This window comes from Salvelinus sp. IW2-2015, unplaced genomic scaffold (genome assembly GCF_002910315.2).
Source record: "Salvelinus sp. IW2-2015 unplaced genomic scaffold, ASM291031v2 Un_scaffold1986, whole genome shotgun sequence".
In the NCBI taxonomy this organism is placed as follows: Eukaryota; Metazoa; Chordata; class Actinopteri; order Salmoniformes; family Salmonidae; genus Salvelinus; species Salvelinus sp. IW2-2015.
The window spans coordinates 117,557-139,823 of NW_019943336.1; the positions used below are offsets into that span (position 1 = coordinate 117,557).

The following is a 22,267-nucleotide window of genomic DNA, read 5'->3' on the forward strand; positions in this document are numbered from 1 at the left end:
AACTTACAAATTCAAACACCACGATTAAAATATGCATTGGCTCAATTTGTCTTAAGTTTTAATTTAGATTTCCCCAAAACAAGCTACATAAAAAAAGAGCAAGATGCTTCTACCTTATCCAGTTTACTGGTATGTTAACTTTCCTGGACAATCATAGTCCTGGCCTCCTCGTTCCTAGTTTTATGATGCGATCAATGAACTGCAACAAGTTCTCAAAGTAAAATATTCCTTCAACTGCACAACTCAAATATAGTGAGTTCAAGGTTCATTGCTTAAATCACGACTAATATGTTCAACCAGACCATATTTTTCTAAATAAGAATTAAGCTCCGCCTAGAAAAGTATTTAAAATACAAAAAAAGGAAAAACAAAGGCACCTCTGTATGTACCCCTACTGTTAATGTGTTCCACCAACCATCCCCCTTCACCATCTAAATAAGAAAACAAGTTAAAAGAAATCACTTTCGTACAGAAAAAAAATCTGAGGATTTTTCTGTCACCCGCAATGGCACTCACTTATGGGTTAAAACCAGCTTTTATACACAAGACAAACTTTTTTTAATCATCATGATAGAATCCTGTTGAACAGGAAACTACTTCATCAGCTTAAAATAAACCAAAAAGGAATACATCCTTTAGCGTTGAATGATACAGAAAATGCTACCAGCCATCTGTGGAGAATCAATTATCAAAACTATTGATAAGTCATATTCTATACGAAGGTTAGCAGTAAAAKAATGGCCCTGYTGATCACCAGACATCTAATATGTTCCTTGTAAGATCACATTTAGAGTTGTCATGTCAGAGGACCTACTACAGCGTTGAAACATAACTTAAGTGTAAATAGTGGAAGTACAACCACAGGAGTAAGACTAGCAGGGAGTCTGAAGAGGAGTTTTACGAAACATTTGAGAATACCATTTAGATCCTCTAATAGAGAAATAGCAATTCCTTCTATGATTCTGGATACTTCAGTTGTACTGTGGTTAGATTAGGAGAGTATTAGAAGTCAGAACTATCTAGATGGCTCGTGCCTGCAAGTGGCAATGAAAAGAAGAGAACATTTTCCAAATAATATTTGCGCAATTAAAGTGATGACCAGTGGTCTCCACAGCTCACTCAGCCAATCACCTAGAGGTCTCTAACCATTGGTTCCCCCCAAGAGAGGAAATCCCCTTCCCGTTTTGGAACACTACACTAATAATAAAAGGGTTCATTTAAAAGTAAAAACAATGAAAARAAATCTGTGATTAAGAACTATTCTCTGCAAAGTTTAAGGAACCAAGAAAAAGACACAATAATGTCTTCGATATTAAGAAATTGAATCATTATTGTCAATGTATTTTTGTCGACAATAAAAAGTAAAGGTTAGGGTAAAGGTCATARCTAAGGGGAAGGGTTTTGGGGACGAATGGGGGTAAGGTTTTAAGAGGCKGGTTTCTTTAGGTCTCGGATCTGTTTGATTAGGTAGGTCTTCTCGTCGTTGAATTGCTCGTCGTCCATGCGGTCCTTCTGGAAGTTGCTAAGGAAGTCGATGAGTTTGGGCTGGTTCTTCAGCAGGATGTCTATGATGGGCTGCGTCTTGTTGGGGTTCGCCACAAACACCTGGGTGGAGGGGTCAGCCTGTCAGCACTGTACATTACATTGATATCGGCAATTACATTCTAGTAAGAACCCAATGGTAATGCCATGGAATGTTTGGGGCCAACATGGGTGCCAGTTTGCCAGACTTTGTATATGAACGGCTCAGGGAACGKCTTTTGTGTCGTACCTTGAAGACGTGGAAGGCCTCAAATTGTATGTTAGGGCTCTTGTCCCTCAGTAGGTTCATCATCAGCTTCAGGTTCTCAGGCTTGCTGATGTACCGGGTCATCACTGTGAAGTTATGCCTGTCCAACAGAAGCTCTCCCAACAACTACACAAACACACAAAGACCAGGGTATGCAAATGTTTACTATGAAGCAAGATGATCAACACCATAATAGCATGCAAAGTTTTAGTCTATAAATAATCCATGTAAAATGTGAATAATAGAACACACCTTTAATGACTGTCTCTTTGTCACATAGTTATCAGAGTGTAATAACTTCTCATACTGGTCAAAGATCTGCAAAGATATAAAGGAACAGGCTGAGKGGTGGCTGCATCTCAACAGTCAGAAGTGGCTCAAAATAAATTCACAATATGTTTTTTTTAAATAAATGTTCATAGAATTAACTTGGTGTTTCAGATAGTTAAATGGGATGGAATGTCTATTGAAGTTGATATATTTTCTAACATCTCTCAGGTCTGAAAGGGCCCTTATCAGGTGTGCTGTTTGGGCCAGTGTGTGTGAGAGATAGGCCTCAAGCGGCCTTTGGCATGAAAGCAGCCTTCTGTAACCTAGTGCGGCCCAGTGTAGGGTAGTGTCTGGCCTGTAACCCGAGCAGCCTCCAGCCGGCCTGTCTGCTCTCCCCTGGGGTCTTCCCTGAGCCCCACACTACAACCAACAGACACAGTGGTCTTATGCAAGCGGGGAAAGCCAGTGACCACAGATGCCTGGAGTGTGTGGCTAGTGTGTTAAGGGTGCTATAAATGCACTCATTCATTGTAGAGTATGGGTCATCAATCAACATGTTTTGTTTATCGGCACACACGCAATTCAGTGTATTCATCTGGTAAATGGCAATGAGAGTTTGAGTGTGTGACGTCGTAAATGCATTCACCCATTCCTTCATGAATTCTGTCAAGAGGCAGAGGGTGGATGGTGTAACAACAAAAAAACATTTTCTTTCCATGAAGTCCATCTGATAAAGGTAAATGCTCCCAGGGCAGCAGAATGTTGAACATGTCACTTACTGCGTCATAATTCTGTTCTAGATATTCAGCTACCAGGACCTTGTGTCTTGTGAGCAGGTCCTGTGAATGGGGGAGGAAACGTGCTCACTTTAATTCACACAAAAACAAACATTGTAKATTGCATATCATCTGCTGCATCGAATCATTTCTGATCTATACATTTTGTCAACTCTCAAACAAATAGGCATGGACAGATACAACAGTAATGTAAAGATTAGCATATCATCACGGGCCCATCCTAGTCTTATTAATATGGGTTTAATACAAGGTTTTTCCAGGACCCAAAGATGCTTTCAAATCTTGTGTAATCTGACCTTGAAGGTGGCGAAAGCGTCTGAGGCGATGTCGAAGGTCTCCATCTCTACGTAACTGAAGAAGTCCTGGAAGTGTTCTGAGTGGAGAACCAGCTTGGCCAGTGGCTCGTGTCTGATACACTCCCTCAGCATGATGCCACAGTTCAGCGCCGACCCAGGGGTCTCATACCTGCAGGAAGAGGGACACACGCAGACGTCACTGAGTATCATACCAATGGCTSTGGTCAGCTGTGGTACATGAAGAGTGTGTGTGTGTGAGAGAGAAACTCACCCTTTTTGCAGCACAAACAGCACCTCTTGGTGAGAGCAGAAGTACTCGACGGTGGGGCTGCGGGTGCCGATCTGCCGCCGCAGGATGTTGTTGAAGATCTGACACACGTCCTTCTTCCCCTGGGGACATGCAATGGAAAACGTTTAAAAAGGAAAGCCTCCTTGTTTCAGACCGTTTTCTTCTGTTTGGTGCCTAATGAACACGACCCTGATGGTCCGGCTTTGGCTCAGTCTCACCTCAAAGTCGATGACCTGCAGGTTTTCCACCAGGGAGATGAGCAGGCCGCTGTTGTAGAGCTCCTGGGCCAACTGGGCCACCGTCTCTGTGTGAGGCTCCTTGTCACCGGTCCCATATAGTATCTCCTTCATGGCCACAAGACACTTAGACACCTCCTCTGATGCCTGGGACAGGGACACCAGTTATGAACACAGGCACAATATGTACTTCTAACAGTATTGCTGCTAATAATGTTATGCTGTTTATAAAATAAAATAAACTGCCATGGTATTATACTTGAGTTGACCACTAGAGGGAGACATTTAATTGACTACCTATGGAGGTACATCTCTGTAGACACTTATGTCTCAGCCTCAGGCCCAATCAYAAGACACATTATTATTGACTTGCTCTGGATATCAGCATTGCATATGACAGGAGTGGACTGTATTGAGATCACTATAGCCGGGCTGTGTGTGGAAGCAGCCCGGTTAGAGCTGAAGCAGTTCCAGCACACAGCCAGGTTACTGCGAGTTCTGTCTGGACAGAACTCTCTAACAGTCCCGTGGTGGCGAGGGCCTTTACAGCTGGGTGTCAATGAAGGAACGGCCAGGCAGCGATGCTACTTTCACAGCCCAGTGTCAGCTAGAGGCGCATCGTAATAATAACCACACCAACTGACTGATCGGATCAAATAGAAGAGGTACACGGAGGCCCCAACAGCAATGTTACACAACACCTGCTTGTGGGCCTTTTCTAAGGGAAGTACTGGTTTGTGTGGTGAGGACTATTATAAGGACTTGTGTTGTAAGGATTTGTTTAGTGAGGATTCGTGTTATGAAGATGCGTCACACCTTATCTGTTTTCTTGTCATGTTTGACCAGGATGGCCATGTTCTCCTTCAGAGTTCGGACGATGTCGGCGGGATTCTTGTGGGATTTACCGAATAGCGGCATGGTGGCTGGGCCTCTCCTCGTGTCTCTCCTGACAGCCTTAAAAACACACACAGGACACACAACACACACATTATACCCTATCTATCGATAACATATAAATTACACAACTGGGTGGTTCGAGCCCTGAATGCTGATTGGCTGACAGCCGTGGTATATCAGACCGTATACCACAGGCACGACAAAACATGTATTTTTACTGCTCTAATTACATTGGTAACAAGTTTATAATAGCAATAAGGCACCTCAGGGGTTTGTGATATATGGCCAATATACCACAGCTAAGGGCTGTATCAGTGTTGTGTCATGCATAGGTATATTGGCCATATACCACACCCCCTCAGGCCTTATTGCTTATTTATACCGTCCGTCCGATTGAAACTGTTTTTTCATGCTAAAAAAAAACAACTATCAGTGGCAGATCATTTATTTAAAAAGTCCCAATTCAGAAAAAATGAATTGGAAGATGTGATGCTTCTCATTTTCTCAGATAGGATAGGACACGGTTTTGATCTGAGAATCCTTCAGGAGAATACATACACACACTACCGTTCAAAAGTTTGGGGTCACTTAGAAATGTCCCTGTTTTGAAAGAAATGTCCCTGTTTTGAAAGAAAATCAAATTTATTGTCCATTTAAAATAACATCAAATTGATCAGAAATACAGTGTAGACATTGTTAATGTTGTAAATGACTATTGTAGCTGGAAACGGCTGATATTTCATGGAATATCTACATAGGCGTACAGAGGCCCATTATCAGCAACCATCACTCCTGTGTTCCAATGGCACGTTGTGTTAGCTAATCCAAGTTTATAATTTTAATAATAGGCTAATTGATCATTAGAAAACCATTTTGCAATTATGTTAGCACAGCTGAAAACTGTTGAGCTGATTAAAAGAAGCAATAAAACTGGCCTTCTTTAGACTAGTTGAGTATCTGGAGCATCAGCATTTGTGTGTTCGATTACAGGCTCAAAATGGCTAGAATCAAATAACTTTCTTCTGAAACTCATCAGTCTATTCTTGTTCTGAGAAACGAAGGCTATTCCATGTTTACAAACACTACAGGAACAAGTATCCGTACCCATTGAATGCAGTGATCACAATATAGTGGCTATATCCAGGAAAGCCAAAGTTCCAACAGCTGACCTAAAATTGTGTATAAGAGATTTAGCTGTGACTTATGTGGATGATGTTAAAAATATTTTTGGGTCTGATGTGATTAATGAGTAGCATCCAGACGCTGCACTTGATGAATTTATGAAATTGCTTCTTCCAATTATTGATAAACACACACCTGTTAAGAAACTGACTGTTAAGGCTTCATGGGTTGATGAGGAATTGAAAAACTGTATGGTTGAAAGAGATGGGGCAAAAGGAGTGGCTAATAAGTCTGGCTGCACATCTGACTGGCTGACTTACTGCAAATTGAGAAATGTGACTAAACTCAACAAAAAGAAGAAACTGCATTATGAAGTGAAGATCAAAAATATAAAGAATGATGGAATAACTTTAAATTAATTTATGGGCAGAAAGACAAATTCAACTCCATCTTTCATCTAATCAAATGGCTTATTCATCACAAAACCATTTAATTTTGCCAATTATTTGGAATCATTACTTCATTGGCTAAGTGGGCAAACTTAGGCAGGAAATGCCAACAACGAACAGTGAGCCATCATATTAATGCATAAAAAAAACAAAATAATGAAAGAAAAGCATTGCAAGTTTGAATTTTGTAAAGTTAGTGTGGGAGAGGTGGAAAAAATGTATGTTATCGATCAATAATGACAAACCTCGTGGCATTGACAACTTAGATGGAAAGCTACTGAGGATGGTAGGGGACTCTATAGCCACTCCTATCTGTCATATCTTTAATCTGAGCCTAGAGGAAAGTCTTCGTTCTCAGGCCTGGAGGGAAGCCAAAATAATTCCGCTACCCAAGAGTGGTAAAGCGGTCTTTACTTGTTCAAACAGCAGACCTATAAGCTTGCTGCAAACTGTTGGAAAAAATTGTGTTTGACCAAATACATTGCTATTTCGCTGTAAACAAACTAACAACAGACTTTCAGCATGCTTATAGAGAAAGAAACTCAACATATACTGCACTGACAAATGATAATATGAAGATTTTGGGAGCTGTACTGTTAGATTTCAGTGCTGCCTTTGATATTATTGACCATAAACTGTTGTTGAACCCCAGCTCAGCCTTCAACCTCCGTTCTAAATCCACGATATGGCAATCTAATATAAAACAAGGGTTTTCTTTAAATGGAAGCTTCTCTAATGTCAAACATGTAAAGTGTGGTGTACTACAGGGCAGCTCTCTAGGCCCTCTACTCTTTGTTTTTGAAAATCCCAAATTGTTTGCATAGTCAATTTACACAAGCTCTGACACACACTTACCCCACCAGACATGCCACCAGGGGTCTTTTCACTTTCCCCAAATCCAGAACAAATTCAAGAAAACGTACAGTATTATATAGAGCCATTATTGCATGGAACTCCATTCCATCTCGTATTGCTCAAATAAACAGAAAACCCGCTCGCCCCTATTTGACCTAGATAGTTTGTGTATGCATTGATATGTAGGCTACTTGTGCCTTTATTTTTTTTATGTAGTTCTGTTCTTGTCTATTAATGTTCTGTATTATGTCATGTTTCAAGTTGTGTGGCCCCCAGGAAGAGTAGCTGCTGCTTTTGCAACAGCTAATGGGGATGCTAATGAAATCCCAAAATACCACTGCGGTCCAGCTCATCCCAAACCATCTTAATTGGGTTGAGGTCAGGTGATTATGGAGGCCAGGTCCTGTAATGCAGCACTCCATCACTCTCCTTCTTGGTCAAATATCCCTTACACAGTCTGGAGGTGTGTTGGGTCATTGTCCTGTTGAAAAACAAATGATAGTCCCACTAAGTGCAAACCAGATGGGATGGCATATTGCTGCAGAATGCTGTGGTAGCCATGCTGGTTAAGTGTCACCAGAAAAGCATCCCCACACCATCACACCTCCTCCTCCATGCTTCATGGTGGGAACCACACATGCGGAGATCATCCGTTCACCTACTCCGCATCTCACAAAGACAGAGCGGTTGGAACCAAAAATCTCAAATTTGGACTCCGACCAAAGGACTGATTTCCACTGGTCTAATTTCCATCGCTCGTGTTTCTTGGCCCAAGCAAGTCTCTTATTGGTTTACCTTTAGTAGTGGTTTCTTTGCAGAAATTCAACCATAAAGGCCTGATTCACACAGTCTCCTCTGAACAGTTGATGTTGAGATATGTCTGCTACTTGAACTCTGAAGCATTTATTTGGGCTGCAATCTGAGTTGCAGTTAACTCTAATGAACTTGTCCTCTGCAGCAGAGGTAACTCTGCGTCTTCCTTTCTTGTGGCGGTCCTCATGAAAGCCAGTTTCATCATAGTGCTTGGTTTTTGCGACTGCACTTGAAGAGTTCTTGAAATGTTCCGAATTGACTGACCTTCACGTCTTAAAGTTATTTGAGCTGTTCTTGCCATAATATGGACTTGGTCTTTTACCAAATAGGGCTATCTTCTGTATACCCCCCTACCTTGTCACAACACAACTGATTGGCTCAAACGCATTAAGGAAAGAAATTCCACAAATTAGCTTTTAACAAGGCACACGTGTTAATTGAAATGCATTCCAGGTGACTACCTCATGAAGCTGGTTGAGATAATGCCAAGAGTCTGTAAGCTATGATCCCTTATTGATGTCACTTCTTAAATCCACTTCAAATCAATATAGATGAAGGGGAGGAGACAGGGTAAAGAAGGATTTTTAAGCCTTGGGACAATTGAGACGGATTGTCTATGTTTGCCATTCAGAGGGTGAATGGGCAAGACAACAGATTGAAGTGCCTTTGAACGGGGTATGGTAATAGGTGCCATGCACAGTGGTTTGTGTCAAGAACTGCAACGCTGCTGGGTTTTTCACACAACAGTTTCCTGTGTGTTTCAAGAATATTCCACCACACAAAGGACATCTAGCCAACTTGACACAACTCTGGGAAGCAATGGAGTCAACATGGTCCAGCATCCCTGTGGAACGCTTTCGACACCTTGTACAGTCCATGCCCCGAAGAATTGAGGTGCAAGCCAATATTAGGAAGGTGTTCTTAATGTTTTGTACACTCAGTGTATATCACACATTATAAACTGGGTGGTTCGAGCCCTGAATGCTGACAACTGTGGTATATCACGGGTATGACAAAACATATTTTTACTGTTCTAATTACGTTGGTAGCCAGTTTATAATAGCAATAAGGCACCTTAGGGGTTTGTGGTATATGATCAATAAACCACAGCTAAGGGTTGTATCCAGGCACTCTACATTGCGTTTTTGCATAAGAACAGCTTTTAGCCGTGGTATATACCACACCCCCTCGAGCCTGATTGCTTAATTATACCATATATCAGTATACCACAGGCATTTCTCCCCTTACTTGCCATGGGGTGCATCTCAATAGTCTGAAGTATCTTCTTCTAATCTCCTCTCGTTCATCTACATTGATGTGAAATAAACAAACAAAAGCCTGCATCCCCTGTGGGTGTCCCAGACCAGGACTGAAGAACATTAGTAGTGATGGAGGAGAGGAGACATGGAGAGGAAGGCAACTGTATTGAGATACACCCACAGAAAGAAGAGTGCAGTCTTCCCCCTGGGATCTAGCAGTGATTTATAAAAGGGCATAAGCAATACCCGCTTACGCTGAGTCAGACTACACTCTGCACACCTCACTGCATTCAGCATGGTTGTCATGACGACAAAACAAAAGGCAGCCAGACGACAGATAATAGGTGTGTGCGTTTCATCACTCAAGAGGATGTCTCAACAATGTGCGTCCGAAATACTGAAATAGCCTACTCATGGCCAGTGTAAAGTTAGGCCAACTCCGTTTGAGATTTAGGATCCCAATGGTTCGCCATGTTGGCACCTAGAGTTCTAATACAGTTTACATTCTACGAGAGAGAGAGAGAGAGAGAGAGGGGGTGAGTGAGTGAGAGTGGGGGTGAGTATAACTTGTGACTGTTAATCCTTAGTGCTGAGCGTGACGGTATTACCTCCATTCCTCCCAGAACAGAACAGACAGACTGATGCCAGGAGCTTGTCACTTTGATCACAGTCCAGAGCAGGAGACTAGTCAGTGGACTGCATCGCTCACAGCCTTGCACATCATGTAGAGCAGATGGGATTTCCTATTCCTATTTTCTTCATGCAAGAGAATGTCTGTTCTACACTATCCATTTCTATCTGGATGTTTGGTATGCTTGCAGTCACCCCTGAAAAAGCCCCAGCGCAAAACACAGGACAGTGAACCCAAGAAAATCCTATTCCTATCCCACTCACTGACTACAAGCAAGAAAGGAGCCCCCTCTTTACCTCAACCCTGCTCTCCCCACCCAGACCTGCTCAGAAAACTGCATTTCCCATGAAGCTGTGAGGTAAACACAGTATAAGTAGTATCTTTGTCTCTGCATTGTTGGAAAAGGACCTGTAAGTAAGCATTTCGCTGTTAGTCCTACACCTGTTGTTTACGAAGCATGTGATGAATGACATTTGATTTGATTAATGCCACTTTAATAACAACCCATCAATCAGAATTAAACACGAATGAGGCTAAATGTCTCTGGACAGGCAACTGCATGAGTTCATAATGGAAGGGATAATCCTGATTCAGACACGCCACAACATGCTCAACCAGGAAATAAAAGGCTGCTAGCCTACTTTATAAACATACCACGAAGCCTACGGATATGAGGAGCGATTGGATGAAACTAAGGGGCCTGGGTGTAGACTAGGCGTAGTTGGACACAATTCACAGACTTGGGTTCATTATCGGACCTCTAGTAGCACATTAGGGGCCTACAGTATGTAATATTTTACAAATAAACTGATTTTCCCTGGATTATCTGTAACTTTAACCTGGTCTAATGTAGCCTAGAAGGACAGAGTTAGGTAACAAAAATATCCTATCTATACAATCTACAGTATATGTGATCCTTTTTAGAGCATGGTGCTTGTGATGCCAGGGTAGTGGTTTCGATTCCCGGGACCACCCATACGTAAAATATATGCACGCATGACTAAATTGCTTTGGATAAAAGCATCTGTTAAATGGCATATATTTATATTGATTTCCCCCATGCTAGATTACGGAGACGTAATTTATAGATCGGCAGGTAAGGCTGCTCTCGAGCGGATAGATGTTCTTTACCATTCGGCCATCAGATTTGCCACCAATGCTCCTTAAAGAACACATCACTGCACTCTATTCTCCTCTGTAAACTGGTCGTCTCTGTATACCCGTCGCAAGACCCACTGGTTGATGCTTATTTATAAAAACCCTCTTAGGCCTCACTCCCCCCTATCTGAGATGCCTACTGCAGCCCTCATCCTCCACATACAACACCCGTTCTGCCAGTCACATTCTGTTAAAGGTCCCCAAAGCACACGCATCCTTGGGTCGCTCCTCTTTTCAGTTCGCTGCAGCTAGCGACTGGAACGAGCTGCAACGAACAATCAAACTGAACAGTTTTACCTCAATCTCTTCATTCAAAGACTCAATCATGGACACTCTTACTGACAGTTGTGGCTGTTTTGCGTGATGTATTGTTGTCTCTACCTTCTTGCCCTTTGTGCTGTTGTCTGTGCCCAATAATGTTTGTACCATGTTTTGTGTTGCTACTGTGTTATCACGTGTTACTGCCTTGCTATGTTGTTGTCTTAGGTCTCTCTTTATGTAGTGTTGTGTTGTCTCTTTTGTCGTAATGTGTGTTTTGTCCTATATTTATATTTTATTTATTTTTAATCCCAGCCCCTGTCCCCGCAGGAGGCCTTTTGGTAGGCCGTCATTGTAAATAAGAATTTGTTCTTAACTGACTTGCCTAGTTAAATAAAGGTTAAATAAATACATTTTAAAAAATAAGGAGGAATGCTTTTAGCCTTTCCTAAAGGGAGTGCTTGTATTTCTTGTCATGGGCCTAGAACAGCAAGGTTGTTATCCTATACTGACACTAGAGCTGGGACGATAAACTGAAAATGATCGACACCGACCACTTATCGTGAACATTTTGCTGATATCGGTCATTACATAAATAACCTATAGGGTCCTACTAGAGAAATGGGAATTATGAAATTAAATAAGTTTGCTAATATGGGTTATTGTTTATGGGAAAAGTGATTGCTACAACATTCAAAGTAGTTGTAGTAGTTTTAAGGGTAATAAAATAAAATAAAACTGTGGTACACATTAAATGTTATAAACGTATCGTTAAATGTATTGTTATTGTGAAAATTGAATGAATTTAGCTGGATATGGATTTTTGGCCATATCGCCCAGCGCTAACCGACACCTTGTTATTACAATTAAATAAACGTACCTCATCTAACCGACACATAAACTAACCTCATTCTAACCGAACACGCTGGTATTACAATAAAATAAACGTACTCAGCTAACGACACGACACGCTGTATGACAAATTTAAATAAAACTTTACCGTTATCTTAACCGACACCTTTTATTTAATATGCCTATCTGTATACCAGGTTATTACGGTGAATTATAAATATCAAGAGCTTGAGATAGTTTTAAAGCCTTCATTTCATTAATCCGAGATATGCTACAGCGCTTAATACCAGGCGATATTACAATTAAAGTTGTGATCAAGTTCAGTGAAGGTAGCGTCTTCATCTAAACTCGATTTAAATATGCCTATTGTAATAACCACCAGGTGCGGTCTAATTGAGGTTAGTCCGTTTATTTAATTGTAAACCAGACGTATATTACAATTAAAGAAACCGGGTATGCCTACATCTAACCGACACTCGGTTAGAGATGATTGCTTAGTTTATAATTGTAATTACGGCGAGGTTTACAATTAATGCTACAAGGTTAGAATCTGATGGTTAAATTTTATTTAACCTATGCAGTATTTACCTCAAAGCCGACACCCGTGTGGGTTCGTATTAATGAAGTGTGAGGGTCAGTCTACCATATTATAATATAGCGTATATTGCAAACTCATCAGCTAACCGACACCGCTGGTGTGTATTAAAATCTTAATTATAGAAAGTATCTAAGACTGCATCATCATAACCTACACCCCTTTTAGTTTTATGTAAGAGTCCCGAAGTGTAAACCAGTATGTGGTGAGCCTCCCAGTTTAAGATTTAAATGAAAAACGGTAGTAACCTTAAAATACATTATCGTACCTATCCTTGTTATCAAACTAACCCAAGGCTGGGCCGGTGTAAGAATATTAGAAGGCTATATATGTTAAATAAATTAAAATCATGGAACCCTTTGGCATCTAAACAGACAGCCCCCTGACGTATTACAATTAAATAAACTAAACCCTCATCTAACGCGACACGGTTAAACCGATTGGGGTGAAATGTACGGGTTAATATAAATGAGATAATAACAGTTACAGGTCATCCCCTAACCTGAGCACCGCTTACCAGGGTAGGTACTCAATGGTATTAATTAAGAAAATCGGGATGTATAAACTCTCATAAACTAACCGACCAGCGAATCTGGAGCCCAGGTGGTGATTACATATTCCGCGTAACATAGCGTCTTAAGAATAACATACTGACCTCAATCGGTAAAACTCGCGAATCACCCTGGAATTACAAAGTACAGATAGTGGGCGAATGACTAAATAATGAAGGTTAACTTAGAATAATGCTATTGTAACAACCCAAAGTCTAACCGGACGTGAACTCCCTGTGTGAAGTAAATTAACAGATGAGTGTGCAAGCATGATTAAAATAAACTAACTTCGATCTTAACTCGTAAACACCCGTTATGGGCACTATTTTTTTAATACCCAAATGAGAGGACATATTAAATAAAAGGCGTAACCTCATCGTTGTAAGATCTGAAGACCGACCTAGTTAGTAGACGCCTGAGCTGAGGTGGGACCAAGTGGGGGTATGAGTGCAGTGAGTTGAATTAGTGTTGCAATACCCAAGTAGGGTCATGGTATAATTAGAGGAGAAGAAGTGGATAAATGACAGGTGGCGGATCTAGAAACCTGAGGATCATGTTCTACATATAAGGCCTCGTGGGGCACCAGGAGAGGGATCGGCTGAAAGCGTCACGTGAGCGAGTGGAGTTGATTGACAGTGCGAACGCCGGGGAGATGTGGGAGGGAGGTAAGATGGCAGGGAACCCAAGCTCCGGAGAATGTAATGATATTGATAAACGATGTCAACGCTGGCAATGACCCCTAGGAGACCGACAGCCCCCGTGGGGTGATTACATGAAGCTGGGTAAATAGAAAGATGCGATGAAATGACCCCGGGGCCGAGAGTGAAGGTGGAAATATAAGAGACAGGTGTCGGATAAGAAGGAAGCGTTAGGTATATAGTGAAGCCTCGATCAAAAATACCAAGGGAAAGAGAGAAGGCATGTAAACCAGGTGTACGGTTAGATGAGCGTTAGTTCTCTAATTAATTATGCCTATTGTCGCGTATTACCAGGGTGTCGGTTAGATTATTGTTTTAGTTTATTTTAATATGCCTATTTAATACCATTGGTGTGTCGTTTATGATTATATTAGATTTATTTAATATGCTATTGTAATAACCCAGTTAGTGTCGTTAGATGAGGTTAAGTATTAATATGCACTATGTATATTGACCAAGGGGTGCCATCCTGGTTAAATGAGGTCTATGAAATTAAATTAAATTATGCCTATGTGTATAATACCCAGGTGTTCTGGTCTATAAGAATTTAGCTATAGATCTCTGTATTAAATCAATGCCTATTGTAATACCCTGAGGGTGTCGGTTAGATGAGGGTAGTTATTTAATTGTAATACCGGTGCTCCGTTAGATTGAGGCTTAGTTTACTTTAATATGATCCTATTGTTATCACTCAGGGTTCGGCTTAGATGAGTAGTATTTATATGCCCTATTGTAATACCAGGGTGTCGGTTAGATGAGATTAGTTTATTTAATATGCCTAGGTATACCAGGCCTGTCGTTAAGATAAGGTTAGTTTTATTAACATTCCTATTGTAATCACCAGCAGGTTTCCCGGTTAGAGTGGGATGTTAATGATTTAATAGGCCTATTTAATACCAGTGGTGTCGGTGATGAAGTGAGTCAGTATTATATTTAATTACAACGAGTTAAAGACCCAAGCCATACTGAATTTAGTCGGTAGAAGTAACAGGTAAGTATTAAATGCCTAGTTGTATCAGAATAACGGGGCCGTGGATGGAGGAGGTAGGGAAGTACCCAAGGGTTGCTCTCCTAATCGATGTAGGAGACTCGAAGCTATAACGTGAACTCAGTGCTGAAGTGACCAGGGGGCGGAAGGGGGGGGTTGTGTGTTTGTTGAAGGAGAGATGTAACAATAGATACCAGCATATGTGAGAGAGTGTGTGCACACCGGTGAAGCAGTATTTAGACTTACTGCAGTTAGTTGTCATATACGCGAATACAAGGTGAGGCACCGGGATGGGTGAAGTGTAGTGGGATTGTGAGATGTGTATAATAACCCAATGAGCATATGGTAACCGGGAGAGAGAAGACGGTGATAAGCGAGCTCAGTTCGATCTATACGTACAACACGGGGGCCCTGGAGGAAGAGGGATTATAATGAGCAGAAATTAGCGAAGAGAGTTTCGATAAAGTGTTAAAGGAAGACGACTAACCTCGATCTAGAGCTGTGGTGAGTCACGCGAGCTAGAAGTTATGAAGAGTATGAGACCGCCCGATGAGAATGATTCAGACTGGTGTAAATAAGTACGGTTTTAGGAAACGTGTGCGCCTAAATGCGAAAAGCCTGAAGTACATCGCGCTGACGCAAGTTACATAGCATATTATAGAGTAAAGAAAGAATCTGAACCTCAGTAAACAAACCGACACCTGCTGTGTTATGGATTACAATAAAGACATTATAAAAATTAACAGACAAACTGCATTACAGACACCCTTGGGCAGTATAACACAATAGGCATCGATTTGAAACTTAAACTAAAGGACCTCATCTAACGAAACGCCTGGGGTGATATACAATAGGCATTATTAATAATATATAAAGCAGTAAACATTCATCTAATCGACACCCTGAGCGAATATTACATAGTATATTAAATAAACGACCTCATCTAACCGCCAACCCGTTGCGTATATACAGAGTCAGGCATGCTGAAATAAGAGATGAGACGGTTTATAAGCTCTCATTATTTAATATGCCCTTATACCTGACCAAACCCCTAGTGGTATTTACGAGATAGGCATATTTAAATAATACTACACCTCATCTAAACCGACGACTCCCTGGTATTGTCGGGGTTATGATTACAACTGATGTGAGTTTAGTTTATTTAATAATGCCCTTATTGTGCAATAATATACAATAACACCTAACCTCATGCTAATCCGACACCCTTCCCGGTTTTAATGAGGTAGTTATTTATACCTAGGGTATGTACATTAAGGAGTATATTAAATAACTAACCCTCTCTAAGCCGACTACCCCTAGGGTATTACAATAGGCATATTAAATAAAACTACCTCATCTAACCGACACCCTGGTATTACAATGAATATTAATAAACTAACCTCATCTAACCGACACCTGTATACATAGTATATTAAATAAACTGACCTCATCTAACCGACACCCTGTATTACAATAGGCATATTAAATAAACTAAACCTCATCTACACCACCCCTGGTTATTACAATTAGCATATTAAATAAACGACCTCACACTAACCGACACCCTGGTATTACACTTACATAATTAAATGAAACTAAGCCTCATCTAACCGACACGCTGGTATTATTAACAAATAGGCCATATTAAACTAAACTAACCTCATCTAACCGACACCCTGTATTACAATAGCATATAAATAAACTAAACCTAACATGATCTACACGACACCACCCATGAAAAGGTATTACAAAGGCATATTAAATTAAACTTGACCCTCATCTAACCGAACACCCTCAGGTAGAATATAATACAATTAAAATAAACGTAACCTCATCTAACCGACACCCTGGTGATTACAATTAAATAAACTGAACTCATCAACCGACACGCTGGTAATTACAATTAAATTTAAAATAACCTCATCTAACCGACACGCTGGTATTCAATAGCATATTAAATAAAACTAACCTCATCTAACCGACACCCTGGTATTACAATTAATAAAACTACCTCATCTAACCGACACCCTGGTATTACAATTAAATAAACTAACTCATCTAACCGACACCGCTGGTATTACAATTAAATAAACTTAACCTCATCTAACCGACACCCTGGTATTACAATAGATATAATAAACTAACCTCATCTAACCGACACCCTGGTATTACAATTAAATAAAACGACCTCATCTAACCGACACCTGGTATTACAATGCATATTAAATAAACTAACCTCATCTAACCGACACCTGGTATTACAATAGCATATTAAATAAACTAACCTCATCTAACCGACACCCTGGTATTAAATAGCATATTAAATAATAACCTCATCTAACGACACCCTGGTATTACAATAGCATTAAATAAACTAACCTCATCTAACCGACACCCTGGTATTACATAGCATATTAAATAAACTAACTCATCTAACGACACCCTGGTATTACATAGCATATTAAATAAACTAACCTCATCTAACCGACACCCTGGTATACAATAGCATATTAAATAAACTAACCTCATCTAACCGACACCCTGGTATTACAATTAAATAAACTAACCTCATCTAACGACACCCTGTATTACAATAGCATATTAAATAAACTACCTCATCTAACGACACCCTGGTATTACAATAGCATATTAAATAAACTAACCTCATCTAACCGACACCTGGTTATTACATAGGCATATTAAATAAACTAACCTCATCTAACCGACACCCTGGTATTACAATAGGCATATTAAATAAACTAACCTCATCTAACCGACACCCTGGTATTACAATAGCATATTAAATAACTAACCTCATCTAACCGACACCCTGGTATACAATAGGCATATTTAAATAAACTAACCTCATCTAACGACACCCTGGTATTACAATTAAATAAACTAACCTCATCTAACGACACCCTGGTATTACAATAGGATATTAAATAAACTACCTCATCTAACCGACACCCTGGTATTACAATAGCATATTAAATAAACTAACCTCATCTAACCGACACCCTGGTATTACATAGCATATTAAATAAACTAACCTCATCTAACCGACACCCTGTATTACATAGGCATATTAAATAAACTAACCTCATCTAACCGACACCCTGGTATTACATAGGCATATTAAATAAACTAACCTCATCTAACGACCACCCTGGTATTACATAGGCATATTAAATAAACTACCTCATCTAACCGACACCCTGGTAATACAATAGGCATATTAAATAAACTAACCTCATCTAACCGACACCCTTGGTATTACAATTAAATAAACTACATCATCTAACCGACACCCTGTATTACAATTAAATAAACTAACCTCATCTAACCGAACCCCTGGTATTACATAGATATTAAAAAACTAACCTCATCTAACCGACACCCTGGTATAATAGGCATATTAAATAAACTAACCTCATCTAACCGACACCCTGGTATTACATAGGCATATTAAATAAACTAACCTCATCTAACCGACACCCTGGTATTACATAGCAATTAAATAAACTAACCTCATCTAACCGACACCCTGGTATTACAATAGATATTAATAAACTACTCATCTAACCGACACCCTGGTATTACAATAGCATATTAAATACATAACCTCATCTAACCGACACCCCTGGTATTACATAGCATATTAAATAAACTAACCTCATCTAACCGACACCCTGGTATTACATAGGCATATTAAATAAACTAACCTCATCTAACCGACACCCTGGTATTACAATAGGCATATAAATAAACTAACCTCATCTAACCGACACCCTGGTATTACATAGCATATTAAATAAACTACTCATCTAACACACCCTGGTAATACAATAGCATATAAATAAACTACCTCATCTAACCGACACCCTGGTATTACATATTAAATAAAGCACTCATCTAACCGACACCCTGGTATACAATAAATAAACTAACCTCATCTAACCGACACCCTGGTATTACAATAGCATATTAAATAAACGACCTCATCTAACCGACACCCTGGTATTACATAGCATAAAATAAACTAACCTCATCTAACTGACACCCTGGTATACATAGCATATTAAATAAACTAACCTCATCTAACTCGACACCCTGGTATTACATAGCATATTAAATAAAACTACCTCATCTAACGACACCCTGGTATTACATAGCATATTAAATAAATAACCTCATCTAACCGACACCTGGTATTACAAGCATATAAATAACATTAACCTCATCTAACTGACACCCTGGTATTACATAGCATATTAAATACTAACCTCATCTAACCGACACCCTGGTATTACATAGCATATTAAATAAACTAACCTCATCTAACCGACACCCTGGTATTACATAGCATATTAAATAAACTAACCTCATCTAACCGAACACCCTGGTATTACATAGCATATTAAAAAACTAACCTCATCTAACCGACCCTGGTATTACATAGCTCTATTAAATAAATAACCTCATCTAACCGATACCCTGGTATTACATGGCTATATTAAATATAACCTCATCTAACCGATACCCTGGTATTACATGGCTATTAAATAATAACCTCATCTAACCGACACCCTGGTATTACATGGCTATTAAATAAATACCTCATCTAACCGAACCCTGGTATTACATGGCTTATTAAATAAACTCTCATCTAACCGACACCCTGGTATTACATAGCTTATTAAATATAACCTCATCTAACCGTACCCTGGTATTACATAGCTATTAAATAAATTAACCTCATCTAACCGAACCCTGGTATTACATGGCTTATTAAATAAAACCTCATCTAACCGACCCTGGTATTACATGGCTTATTAAATAAAAACCTCATCTAACCGATACACCTGGTATTACATGGCTTATAAATAATAACCTCATCTAACATACCCTGGTATTACATGCTATTAAATAAATAACCTCATCTAACCGACCCTGGTATTACATACTTATTAAATAAACCTCATCTAACCGAACCCTGGTATTACATAGGCTATTAAATATAACCTCATCTAACCACACCCTGGTATTACATAGCTATTAAATAAATAACCTCATCTAACCGATACCCTGGTTTTACATAGCTTATTAAATTAACCTCATCTCACCAAATATCTAGCATTGGTTGATTAGATGTGAAACTGGAAAATAGTTGATCTATAGCCAGACAGGTTAGCTGACAAGTGTACGAAAACAATGCACTAACTCTTTTGACTCTATGCATACACTCTGGACTCTACCCACACAACACACACCTCACAGGCACACTGTCGCCACACACACACACACTCATCACATATCATCTATCCTGTTAACAAGTCACTTTACCCCTACCTATAAGTACATATCTACCTCGATTACCTCGTACCCCTGCACATCGGCTCGGTACTGGTACCCCATGTCTATAGCCAAGCCATCATTGTCATTGTGGATTTATTCCTTGTGTCACAAATTGTTCTACTTTATTGTATTCTGCATTGTTGGGAAGGCCCCGTAAGCATTTCACTGTTAGTCTACACCTGTTGTTTACTAAGCATGTGACAAAAATATAGTTTACATGTCAACGATCCATGATTCTAAGCCAACCCCGCCTGTTTTGCTCCATGGTTGCGAATGCAAATTTTTTTTGCTAAACTAGGAGTCATATATATAGGGAGTCATTTATGGAGCTATAGGGAGTCATTTATAAATCAGAGAGACTGAAGCAGGAGAGGGGAGAGGTACTGCCCTTCACAGGGCCTGACATGATTCCATCTCCATCAGTCAAGATGGAATCCAGTCCCAGAGCTCCATGAACAAACACACTCACAACCTCATCACAGAAAGAATACAGACAGAACAACTCAGAACTCTCAGACTGAATGCAAACGGAACCCAGACAAAACAAAAAGACTGATAGAACACTCCAATGGGTTGTTCTATTTCAGGGGATGTTCTGCAGCCATTTTGCCTGTTATCTTTATCATCAAACAACCATCATCATTCTGGCCTCTAATCACCCCTAACCACAAATAGAGGGTCAGATATTTTCCAACCCCTAATGGTGAAGGCTATGATTGGGGGTAGGGTAATCTGGTCCTAGATCTGTGGTTCGAGCCAACACACAGTACATGGTGCTGCTGCTGAAATAAAACTCCCATAAGGCCTAGAGTTACCTAAAGTGTCACTGAGCATCATTATTGTCCCTGCACTGACTACATCACTGATGACATAAGCCTATGCAGCTTGTCAGACATGTCATAGGGTACTCTTTTAAAAAAAATGGAGAGACACAATCTATCCTATGTGAGGTGCAGTCTGGGTGACAGTTGTTCACACCTGGTCTAAGATTGTGAATGTTGGTAGCCAATCTGACACTTTCAAAACATAAATTTACATCACACATCCTGTCTAATGACACGGGCTGTCTGATTTAAAAATATGGAGGCACAAATAATTATGCATTAAAGCTGGAGAACACCAAACTAGTCTGGCTGGATAAATACATAAATAAATGAATAATAACAAAACAAGGAGCCAAACTAAAAATGTAACATGTTAGGTCAAGGTCCAATGTCTTTAAATTAAGTAATTATTTGTAAGACGAACATTTCGATCAAGTTGTTACTGTATGCCTAATAGAGAATGACAGCTGGCTAGACAGAATAGCAGCCTATGCTACGGCCTCTCTCCGTCTTCACTGTTCATTGGTGTTCCTATCCTACTGCACGGGAAGCAAAGCTCTGCTAGTGTTAAAGCAAAACAAACACTGTACAAACAAAGCCAGACTTGACACATTCGATGCGTGACATTACGCATACGCACTCTACTTGTCCTGTGTGTTAAAGGACCATCAAACATGTTTAGGGAAGAGCGTTCCCGGATCAAGGCTTCACATGACATGGAGATTAATGTAGACACGCAGAAATAAAACAAATAAGACATGTGCGAATATGTCAACTATGGGATACACCCGTTTGGGGTTTTAAACTCCCTTTAACAGAATGGATGTCACATGCATACATCGGACCGWTTTAGCAGCTAATGGTTTTACAGAAAAGCAGCTAAACAGATTGGCAATGGCTGCATTTAATTAAAGTAGAAAGATTGTTTCAAACTTGAAGCGATTGAATACAATGTTAAGGGCAGCATCAATTTGAAACATTTGAACAATAATCGTGGGGTAAAATTGCCTAACTTTACCTAGCTAGCTATCTCGTAAGGATCTAATAAATTACGAATACTTACGGTGCAATAGTCTATTTTGTATTCTTTCTCTCGGATGTCTTTGCTGCTGTCTCGATTCTCAATGTAACCGAGCAGCTTTTTCTGGTCACGCCAGCGGTGTGTTGTATGCTGGGCAAAACGTCAGAGGAATATGTGTATGTGCGAATTAAAATGTACGGAATCTTTTAAGAAGGCAGTGCAGAATTCCATTTGGTCTGATTCGATATGAGCCACAGTCCC

General features: G+C 40.0%; 1 protein-coding gene across 1 annotated transcript; it reads right to left on the minus strand.

The window, feature by feature from the left end:
• Positions 1 to 896: 896 nt before the first annotated feature.
• cab39l (calcium binding protein 39-like) lies at positions 897 to 22,267 on the minus strand. The gene is made up of 9 exons (XM_024140033.2): positions 22,049 to 22,267; positions 4,494 to 4,631; positions 3,660 to 3,824; positions 3,424 to 3,542; positions 3,153 to 3,321; positions 2,839 to 2,898; positions 2,042 to 2,107; positions 1,772 to 1,915; positions 897 to 1,605 (listed from the first exon to the last, which is right to left on the minus strand). Exons 2-9 carry the CDS (start codon positions 4,593 to 4,595, stop codon positions 1,426 to 1,428), a joined length of 1,005 nt encoding a protein of 334 aa, XP_023995801.1. The 5' UTR covers positions 4,596 to 4,631; positions 22,049 to 22,267; the 3' UTR covers positions 897 to 1,425.